The sequence below is a fragment of the Typopeltis vanoorti genome, chromosome 25, assembly GCF_054136105.1.
Source record: "Typopeltis vanoorti isolate ZY-2024b chromosome 25, IOZ_Tvanoo_1.0, whole genome shotgun sequence".
Taxonomy (NCBI): domain Eukaryota; kingdom Metazoa; phylum Arthropoda; class Arachnida; order Uropygi; family Thelyphonidae; genus Typopeltis; species Typopeltis vanoorti.
The window spans coordinates 68,631,082-68,643,088 of NC_143573.1; the positions used below are offsets into that span (position 1 = coordinate 68,631,082).

The 12,007-nt window shown below is 35.3% G+C and overlaps 1 protein-coding gene across 1 annotated transcript in view; it reads right to left on the bottom strand.

The window, feature by feature from the left end:
• Nucleotides 1-12,007, bottom strand: part of LOC150092820 (low-density lipoprotein receptor-related protein 4-like) — a 1,164,745-nt gene that overhangs the window by 519,685 nt on the left and 633,053 nt on the right. Inside the window, exons 11-12 of the mRNA XM_090414290.1 lie at nt 9,799-9,924; nt 9,200-9,325 (exon numbers count right to left, since the gene is read on the bottom strand). Coding sequence (XP_090270416.1) covers nt 9,200-9,325; nt 9,799-9,924 — 252 coding nt within the window. The remainder of the gene's footprint in view (nt 1-9,199; nt 9,326-9,798; nt 9,925-12,007) is intronic.

Sequence of the window (12,007 nt, forward strand, 5' to 3'; positions counted from 1 at the left end):
TCCTCACCCTCTTGCTCACAGTTTCCTTTCACAACCTCCAGGGATGGCTCCATGTCATCACTCCTTCCTGCTGTTCAACCAAGTGAAAGAACTCCCCCCGTGTCAACCCTGTAACCACCTCTCAACAGTTCAAAAGTCTCAATCATATCACCTCTCCTTCTTCTATCCACCAAACTCTGTAGTCCACATTTCCTCAGCCGATCCTCATAACCAACATTGCACAAATAAACTAATTTTAATTTTAACTGCAGTGTTTTAGTAATTTACTTGCATTTTATGAGAAGGTGACGAGTGTGTTAGATAAGGGAGAATCATATACAGTGATATTCTTGGACTTTGCAAAAGCGTTTGATAGATTACCACATGATAAGTTGGTGTACAAGCTGCAGAGGATGGGAATAGACAGTATATTGGTTAGATGGATCAGAGATTGCTCTCTGAACAATACCAGCAGGTTGTGTATGTTGGAGCAGTGTCTCAAAAAAGGAGCGTAACCAGTGGTGTGCACCAGGGTTCTGTTCTTGGGCCCCTATTGTTTATCTTGTTTGTAAACAATATATCATGTGGACCAACTGGGGATCTTCAGTTATTTGCTGATGATGCAAAGTTGGGAAGAATTATAAGTGGCACTGCTGATGTTAATTCCCTTGAGGAAGATTTGAATACTTTTGAATAGAAAATTATGTAATATTAATTACATAATTTTCTATCCTACCGTACTAACTTGGTACTGTCCACTCTACTAACATTTACTGATTTCTCGTCACCTAATAGGCACTGACATTTGAAACATTTAATACAAACTCTCTCTCCAATTTCAATTTTGTTCCATATATCCTTTAATTTTCTCAATGAATACATTTCACACACACTGCACTGTACAAAATCCCACAAATCCCACAAGAATGTGGTCTTCGTCACCATTGTTCTACCAAGCATTGCCACCATACTGTATCGTAATATTGTACTTAAACAAACAAACAAAAAAAAAAGCAAGATTTACTTACAAATGAAATAGCACATTCAATCACACACTCTTTTAAAACAAAAACTACAATAAGTTAACTTAATATTATCAACTAAAATATAAAAAGTTATCTATCCTTCAGGAGCAATATATCCACTCTATACACACACTATGCCACCTCTGGCGTATTGTGTCACATGCCACTGAACTGGCATTCAGTGGCATGAAGCAGTAGTGTATGCTCAGGGCAGGCACATCTGACGTAGCAAGACATCCAATCTGGTCAGACCTCAATGACTGTTGGTTGCTTGAGGAACTTGTATGTAGTATATGGCATATATTACAATACTATACATTGTATAGATTATAATAATAATAACAATCCTTTTCACTACTTGTTAGTGTATTGTTGTATCTTTCAAGTGCAAACTCACAAAATCTATATTCATTGAATGTTAAAAGAGCTGGTTTCAAGATGTGGGCTAAATATATGTATTATATATACAATAATCCTTTCCTATTCATGGATTTTTATTCTCAGTTTCATTTAATCACAGTATGTTCTGTAATGTGATGTAAAAACTGAAAAATGGAAAAGGCACTGCATTTTGGATTGACAACAGGTGCATTAAAAAGCATGTTAAGCTTCATTATCATAGTGAAAAGGAATAAATGAAAACAGTATCAACTTTACAGAAAATCTACATGAAGCTTTTGGTAAATCTGCATATGCACATTTTGTGATTGCAGAAAGTTTTCAGGATAAATTAGTAGTTAATTGTAAATAAAGGATATCTATCTGAACCAAGTGATTAATGCAAATGAAACTGGTTTATTTTGGATGAGAATGCCTTCTTGTACATAGCTTGCAAAAAGTAAAAAAAATCTGCTCCAAGATGCTATGGGCAGCATATAATCAAACTGATGGTCTTATACAAATCACTAGCATTAAAGAGAAAGAACAAAAACAACTAATTTATTGAAAAGCCACTGAGAAAGGTTTGCACAGGAATTTTACATGGCTTCCAAACCTTTGCCATTCAAAGTTCTTCTAATAGATAATGCCCTAAGACAAGCAGATGAGCTTTTTATTATTATTATTATTCAGGCCTCCATGGAGTCAAAAGACTCATTGCAGGAGGTCCTTCCTAAGAAACACAAAGTCTATCAAGACTCATCACGGGAGGTCCTGTCTAGGAAACACAAAGTCTATCAAGATTAATCGCAGGAGGTCCCGTCTAGGAAACACAAAGTCTATCATACCACTCCTTAAACTCATTGACCATTCTTGCTCTCACCACTCTATCAGGTAATGCATTCCATGGTTCAACCACCCTCCACGCAAAGAAACCACTCCTCACCCTCTTGCTCACAGTTTCCTTTCGTAACTTCTAGGGATGGCCCCCTTGTCATCATTCCTTCCTGCTGTTCAACCGAGCAAAAGAACTCCCCAGTGTCAACCCTGTAATCACCTCTCAACAGTTTAAAAGTCTCAATCATATCACCTCTCCTTCTTCTATCCACCAAATTCTGCAGTCCACATTCCCTCAGCCAATCCTCATAATTAACATTGTACAGTCCTGAAACCATCTTTGTTATCTACCTTTGTACGCTTTCAACATTTAATTTATCACCTTCAAATCCTGTGGACCAAATCTGAGAACAATAGTCTAAGTGTGGTCTGATCAGAGTCTTATACAATGGAATGATAAAGTCTTTTATCTCTGCAGGTCAGCTTCCTTCTCATTATTGCAGCAATCCTCTGTATTACCTTCACTACCTTTGCCATATGTCCCCTAAATTTCAGGTTTCTATCAATCATCAAATCCAGATCTCTTATCTCCCCTACTTTCTTCAGCATAGCTCCTCCGCATCCCATCGATGTATCCCAAACCTCAAGACCTTACATTTTGCTGCATTAAACTGATACCCCCAGTCATTTGCCCATCTGTCTAGCTTATTCAAATCCTCTTGCAGGGCTACCACATCTGTTGGACATCTGAATGTCAAAATGTTATTTTTGTTACCAAGTACATCATAACTTTTACAATCACGAGACCAAGGTGTGATTGCTGCTCTTAAAACATATAATGTTAGCATAATCTTCACTAGCCTGGTAAACGAAATAGAAATGGAATCAAGCTTAGGCAAAGCCAGAAAATTTATGATACTGCTGATTTCCTGATCAGCATATACTAGGCTCAGAAATGAAGTTAATGAGAAAAAATCTCCAATGTGAAACTGAGATCATAGCAATCATGAAAGGAATAGATGGAAAAGGCTTTTGAAAGCAATGAGACAACAGATATTCAGAAATGTATTGAGTTTCAACCTGCTCAACACAAAATAAAATATTTTTTTGCATATATTTTTTTTTTTTTAAGAGAAAATACAGCAGAACTCGAGGCAAGAGTTTTCTGCTCATACTCTTAGAAAGAGAAAAGTAGAGCAGACAAAAATCTGCAATACTTTTATCATTCGTCGTCGTAGTCTGGTAGCATCCTCTAGCAAGAGGGTTGCAGCAGATGAGCAGCTCTTCTCCATTTCTCTCTGTCTGTCACTTCCATCATTCTTAAACCAGACCATTCCACGATGTCATTAAACCACTCTCTAGTTGGTCTTCCACGTCTTCTCTTCCCCTCAACATTCCCTTGTAATATAGTTCTTGTCAGGTTCTTTGAAGATTTGCAGGACATCTTCAAAGAACCTCTTAGAAGATGTCCTGCAAATCTAGTCTTTCTTTGCATAATATTCTTTAACAGTGTTCTTTCCATCCCAACTCGTCTTAAAACTTCTTAATTTGATATTCTTTCTGTATAGCTAATCTTTTCCATCTTTCTATAACACCACATTTCCAATGTATTAATTCATTCCATATCTCTCTTTCTTAGTGTCCATGACTCACTTCCATAACTTGCAATACTCCAAACTGTTGCTTTAACTATTCCAATTCTAACACCTATTTTAGTGTTCTTGTTTATTAAAATTCTCTTCATTTCCATAAATGCCGATTTAGCTTTACCTATTCTATTTCTAATGTCTAACTCTGAAGTTCCTTTTTCTGAGATCCAGCTACCTAAATATTGAAATCTTTCCACTTCTTCTAAAATCTTTCCTCTACATCTTATTTTTACATTATCTCCTATTTTTCTACCCATTATCATTATCTTGGTCTTTTTTGTGTTAATTCTTAGTCCATACTCTTTACAAGAGTTTTCAATTCTTTGAATAATTTGTTGTAACCCATTTTCACTTTCTGCCATCACTACTACATCATCCGCATATCTTAAGTTATTAATGATTCTTCCGTTTATTTTTATTCCTTCTTCTACATCCTCAAATGCCTCTCTAAACATTTGTTCACTATAAAAGTTAAACAATAATGGTGATAACTTGCATCCTTGCCTGACTCCTCTTTCCCCCTGGAATTCTCCTGTTTCCTCTCCATTTACACATACTAATGCTATTTGTGACCAATATAATCTCTTTAAAATTTCCAAGTCATAAGAGTCAATATCAGTATTTTCTAGAATGTCAAAAAGCCTTTCATGTTTCACTGTATCAAATGCCTTTTCAAAATCTAGAAATCCCATAAACAACTTTCCACCATGGTTTAGTGTTTTCTTCCCAATAATTCTTAGACAAGTTATAGCCTCTCTAGTTCCTCTGTTGGTTCTGAATCCAAACTGTTCCTGATTCATTTCTTTTTCTATTTTATTTCTAATTCTCTCTAAAATTATTTGCACCAGAATTTTTGCTGCGTGAGTTATAAGACTTATCGTTCTAAAATTGTTACAGTCTAAAACTCCCGTCTTTTTTGGAATGGGGATAAAAATTGATCTTCTAAACTCCTCTGGTAATTCTTTTCCTTCATAAATTCCATTAATAATTTGCCATAACACTTCCATACCTTTTTTTCACCTATATTCCTTATAAGTTCTATCTGTATACCATCTATTCCAGGGGATTTTCCTTCTTTCATCTTTTGAATTGCTAGATTCAATTCCTCCCTAATGATGCACAGTCTTTGCCCACTATGTTCTTTCCTTTGATTTTCTCCTCTTTCCCTGTCTTTGTAAAGTTTACTTACATATTCTTCCCATCTCTGTAATATCTTCTCTTTTTCTATCAGAATTTCACCTCTTTCATTCTTGATTGCTCCAGTCCTTAGCATCTTTCTCCTTCCTGTCATCATATTAATGCTTTTATAAACACCTTTTATGTCCTTTCTTTCTGCCTTTGCTGTTGTATCTATACTTATTTCATCTAACCACTCTTCCTTTTTCCTTCTTATCTCTCTTTGTATCTCCCTACTGAAGTCTTTATACTGCTCTTTTTTCTCCTCTGTTTTACTATTAACTAACGTTCTTCTTTGTGTTATTTTCCTCAAAATATTTTACGTCATTCATGGTTTCTTTCTTTTTTCTGTTTCCTCCTCTTTTTTAGCTAAATGTAATTCTGTAGCAGTAATTATGCTTTCCTTCAGAATCTTCCATTTTTCACTTGCATCATCATTTTCTTGTATATTTCTCTCGTTCATTTCTTCCTCTACTTTCTTTGAGAATTCATTCGCCGTACTTGGTATCTTCAGCCGCTCCATGTTCCATGATTTGCTCCATTTCCCTGTAGTTACCTTTTTTTAGATTAATCCTTATCTTAGTTGACAACAATATGTGATCTGTATCACAGTCTGCTCCTGGATATGTTGTCACATCTTTTATAATGTTTCTATATCTTTTGTTTATCAAAATATAATCTATCTGATTTCTTCTACTATTTATATCCTCCCCTGGGGCTTTCCATGTGTACAATCTTCTTGGATGTTTCTTAAACCAAGTGTTCATAATTGCTAAATCATGCTTTCTACAGAAATCCAACAACATATCTCCTCTTTCATTCCTCACTCCCAATCCAAATATCCCAACAATATCTTCCTCCCTTCCTCTTCCGATTTTTGCATTCATATCGCCTTGTATTATAATTATATCTTTTGTTTCTTTACATTTCAAGCCCTGTTCTATATCGCCATAAACTCTCTCTACCTTCTCATCCTCATAATCACAAGTAGGTAAATATATCTGGATAAGTAGAATATTTCTTGGTTTTGCTTTCAACTTTACCACTAAAACTCTGTCTGAGATTTGCCAGTAGCCTTCCACTCGTTTATTCAATATTATTCCAACACCTGCTTGATGTTGCTCTTCCCCTCCTGAGTAAATTATTCTTATTCCATCCTCTGTTCTAAAATCTCCTTTTCCTTTCCATCTCACCTCAGCCATTCCCAGAACGTCTATTTTCAATCTTAGCATCTCCATCTTTACAATCTCCAATCTTCCAGTTTGATGTAAGGTATTCACTTTTATCATTACAAGAGTATAAATTTCTGATAAACTATATATGGAGTTTATGAAAGTTTAATTGTTGAATACAGTCTAGTAGAGGATGTAGAGTATAACCAATATATCCTTGGAAAGAATATAACAGGATATTACTTTCAAAATATTCATTATGGTGTTTTGTATTAAATGGTATAGCTGTGCTTCCTTTCTGTGGTTCTTATTGTTTGAACAAATCATTTTATCATTGTTTCATTGGAAGGAGGTATAATTAGATAATTAGAGTTTCTATAAAAGGCATAATAATAATGATTCTGTTAACATGGTATTTTGTAATTCTCTGTTGGCTCTGCTTCTGTCTTACCAATGCTCTCAATATTAATGACATTCATTTTTACAACTTCAGTAGCTACCATTTCACAGTGTTTAATTTTTTTTAAAATTTTACTTAAGCAACATTACTGTCAGCTTGATTATTAATTCACTATATCATCATTAATAATCAGGATTGAAATAATACAGAATACGGATTAGTCTAAATCTAACACTGTTAGTCTTTTCAGGGGGCACACTTTTTTTTTTTTTTTTTTATAATTAACTTCACTCATGTAAGGTCATGAAACATATAACACAGTAATCTATTAACAGGTTTCTTCAAAAACTGGAGATTGGTTTGTTGTCTGGTTTGGGAGATTTTATGTTATTATTATTATTATTATTATTATTATTATTATTATTATTATTAAACAAGACCTCTGGAGTCAAAGACTCATCTGGGAGGTCCTTTTATCACACACACATCTCATGGTATTGTGTCTTAAACACACTCAAACTCCTTGCAGACACCACACTCTCAGGCAAGGCATTCCAATCATTCACAACTCTGCACAAAAAAAACCTGCCAATCACTCCCCTACTCACACCCTCTTTATACAGTTTCCAGGGATGACCTCTGGTTCTCCCCTGATCTCCCACTATTCTCTGTAGAACCTCTCCACCACTGATCTTATAACAACCCCTTACCAACTTGTAGGTCTCTATCATATCTCCCCTCTTCCTCCTGTCCACCAGACTCTGCAAATTACATCTTCTCAATCTTTCCTCATACTCAACATTCTAGAGGTCAGAAACTACCTCAGTCAGTTGCCTTTGGACCCTTTCCAACATCTCTTCATCCTTCTGAAAACCCAGTGACCAAATCTGGGCACAATAGTTCATGTGTAGCCTAATCAAAGTCTTATACAATGGAACAAGAATCTCCCTACTTATACACATCAGTGTCCTCTGCATCATTCCCAGAAGTCTTTGTGTTGTCTTCACAATTTTGGTGATGTGTCCCCTAAATTTTAGATCCTTATCCACTATCACCCCCAGATCTCTTATTTCCTCTACTTCCAACAATATATTCTCACCAAGCATAAATTCTGCATCCCATCTTTGTTTTCCAAATTTTAAAACCTTACATTTTGCAACATTGAACTCACATCTCCATTTGCTTGCCCAATCACTCAATTTATTCAAGTCTTCTTGCAAGGCCACAACATCTTCACTACCCTTTATGGTTCATCCCAACTTTGCATCATCTGCAAACAAATGAATATCTCGATCCAAATCTTCACCAATATCATTAATATACAAGTTAAATAGTAATGGCCCTAAAACAGACCCCTGAGGCACTCCACTAGTGACTTTCCTTTTCCTGGATATCGCACCCCCATACACAACTTGTTGATACCTATCAGATAGCCAGTCTCCAATCCAATGCACTAATCTAATATCAAACCCCATCTGCTCTAGTTTGACTGTCAACTTATCATGAGGTACTCTATCAAAAGCTTTTGCGAAATCCAAGTATATTACTGTGTATCCTTCTCCTCTGTCCAAGGAAGCAGTCACTTTATTGTAATAAGTAAGTAGATTACTAAAACATGACCTCCCTTTAGCAAATTCATGCTGTCCATCAAAGATTATACCATTGTTGTCAACCCAACTCTGAATTCTAGTTCTCACAGGCTTCTCCAACAACTTAACTACAACACCTGACACAGAGATAGGCCTATAGTTTGATGCTTGAGTTCGATCACCTCCTTTATGAAGTGGCACAATCTTGCCCTCCTTCCTCTTTAGAATGTTAAATGCAGTGACTACATAATTTATTATATGAACTTTAATGGAACTGGAATACTGCAGAAATCTATAGAGCAAGGGCATGCAGCAGGAGTGAAGGACTTGTGGATATGACTCCCAGTGACTTTCACACAGGGAATGCATAGACTGTAATCCAAGCATATGCAATGAAGTGTCCTTGCAAGCTTCTATACTTGACTCCCTCCAACCATAATCTGGAAAAGTAAACAGTGGCAGAATTATTCACCATATCATTCACTGATCACAAAGCTTTCTTAAGAGTTTACTGTTTTACTGTGGTACCCTTGAATAGAGGGGCTGGCTCCCTAGTTAATTATAATGCAGAGCACGCACACACACACACTCTGATGTTCTCACCAGTATACTGCATGTGAAGGAAGGGTGAGGACTGAAACTAGAGAACCTACTCTGGAGATGAAACATAGCAATCAATAGCCACTTCATACCTCTCATAAGCAAGGCAAGTGTTTCACTGGGTGATGGAAGTTACTACTTGCAGTCATTTACCACCTACTATCTATCTAGTTACTAATAGGTATGTTGCAGTAAGATAATGAGTGAATATCTGTCAAAAAACTAATTACTTCATTATTATTCTTCATAGGATATTGGTCTCTGCAAGGTTATCAAATTTTGATCTCTAGTTGACTCCAAAATGCATAAATAAAGAAAAACATGTAGATCTTTTTTTGGATGAAAAAAAGAGAAACAAATTGTTATTTTTAAATCTGATGTGGAAAAAATTTACCAAGACAAGATCTGCCATCAGGTCCTAATTGATAACCATCTTTGCATGCACATCGTGGTCCAGTGGTAGTAGACAGACATAAATGTTGACATGGGAAACCATCTTCTCTGCATGGAGAACCATTTTCTAAAATAAATAAATAAATGGATGATTTAAGTTAAGGGGATAATAATGTGCCGCCGGAAAAAAAAATAGCCTCTTGGCTCTTTATATAGAAATGGATGATTTATCAAGGAAAGTTCATCCACAAAGACCCAGTTAATAGATAAAATCAAATACTTTGCACTTGTGGAATAGATGGAAATGTTCTAAAAATCTCTGTTTAAGTTAATATTTTTAATATGAAAAGACAATTCTGCCATGAATTTAAACAGAAACAAAAAGAAGAAAAACTAATTTGTTAAATAAAATTCTCAGAACAATTTTAAAAAAGTAACAAATTTTGAAATACTTATATAAAGCAAACAAATAATATAAATTAAATTAAAGAAGAAACTACAGCTGACAGTAGTCAGCTGTAGTTTCTTCTTTAATTTAATTTAAATTAGTGTAATACAATAAGTTTAATTTAGTTTAAATTAGTGTAATCCAAAACTTACTACACGTTTTATTTGGTAATTCATCTGATCCATCTGGACAATCATATTCACCATTGCATACCAAAAGTTGTCCAATGCAAGAATCATCGTTACAACGGAACTGACCAGAACCGCATTCAGCCATTTCTAAAAAAAAAAATCCATTAAAAAGGATATGTAAAAATACAAGATTTAATTGCCACATTGAAAGATAAAATATGAGTATAAAATATCTCTTGGATAATTGGATTTTAAATACATATCCAACAAATTTTGAAAACTATTTCTTCAAAAGAGCAATTTTTTAAAATGCATCATTTCCCCATGTAATTATCAAAGATTTATGCAACATTACAGTTATATACTGATTTTAAATTAAAGCCTATAAAATTTCTTTTGAACACTAATACTACAGGTATCCCTCGATTAACATAGTTAATCAATCCCTTCATGTTACCATGTATATCAAAATCATGTTAATCAAATATAATAATCAATGGTAAAAAGTGCAATTCGTTCATGATCAATTACTGTACTAATAGTTCATTTTATATGGTACTCTTTTACGAAAGATAAAAAATGAATGCAAAGTAAATGTTTAATAAATACTTGTACCTACATTAGTTACTGCAATTTTTTTATCAAAAGAAGTTATCAAGAGTCATTTGAACAGTTTTAGATTTTTTCTTATCGGCATAAATTCTACGATAACAAGCAAAATGACTCTCCAGACCTCGGCAAACAAGCATTCTTCGATTAACATCTGGACCAATATCCATTACTTGCTGCTTAAGCAATTTTAAACTGCGAAATATTACATCCAGTTCTTTGACTGTTATCTACTTTGGAACTTCATCTTCACATTCCATTTGTTTGTTGTCTTCATATGTGCATTGTTGTTCAATTTCAAGAAGTCATTGTCACTGAAATCTTTTAAATTTGAATCCAATAATTCTTTAACATCTTCTGCATGAACACCATCAAAACCAAGGTCTTCACCAATTGCAACAATTTCTTCGACCATGTTGTTCAAAGGATTTTGAAAACAACCTAAGTCATCAGCACATTCTGGCAAAAGATTTTTCCAAACAGCTTTCATGCAGCTAGAAGACACTTGCTCGAAAGAGTCATGAATGTTTTCAATTGTGTGCTTAATGTTAAAATTCTTCCAAAATTCTTGGAGTGTAATCACATTTTCTCCCATTGTTGTTTCTACTGCCTTTGAGAATTCTCGTGGAAAGGCTTAGACATTGGTTATGCATTTTTTACTAAGTAATTTAAAGAAATTACAACATCAACTAGGATATACATTAAAATAAATTTTAATATACTTCAACATTTCGGCAACGTCACATTGCCATTTTCAAGAAACTTAAGAACAAGACACGTGCACGCAGGCACAACAAACAGTAAATGAGGAAGAAGCAAGAAGCTATTATTTCTCCTAAAGTCCTGATGGTGCCCTCTAGTGGGCAATGTTGGTATTCTTGGGCGATTGGGTGAAGGTCTTCTGATGTAGGTTTCCCAAATTTGAGGTAGTTTCATGCAGCCAAATATGTTGAGGTTTGGATTGTTTCTAAGGGCTGAAGCTGATTCCATGAAAAGCTTTTCATATTTGTATTTACTACAGTGTACTATCGTGGCTGTCTTCCACCGTATTCTATGGGAGGTATCCAGCGCATGGTCAGCAAGACCAGAGTGGCTGTATTGGTGAAACCGGATGTAGTCCTTGTGTTCTGATATTTGCTGTCCTGCCTGTTTGGCCAAAGTAGGACAGCTTACAGCTGCAAGGGACCTGGTAGGTCGGGGGGGGGGGAGCTGGTCTTTAGTAGAGCGGATAAGGGATACCAATTTTTTATATGGACTGTAACAAGAAGTTAAGTCATGTTTTTTAGGATTTTTGTAATTTTTTCCGAGGTGCCTCGGATATATGGGTATGGTGAGAGATTTAGAGTTATCCTTGTTGTGAGGGGGAGGGGGGGGGTTGTGGTTTACTTGTTTCAATATTTTTTATAATTTTTTTTTTGGGGGGGGGGGTAGCCATTGGCTGAGAAAGTGTTGAGAATGTGGTTTAGTTCTGTGGTTAGGGCATTAACATTTGAACAGATAAGTTTAGTGCTGTTGTGTAGGGTCTTAATCAAGAACCTTCTGGAAGACGTGTGATCAGTGTGTCCAGGAAGGGCAGGCAGTCATTGGCTTCTAGTTCCATTGTAAAGTGGATTTTAGGGTG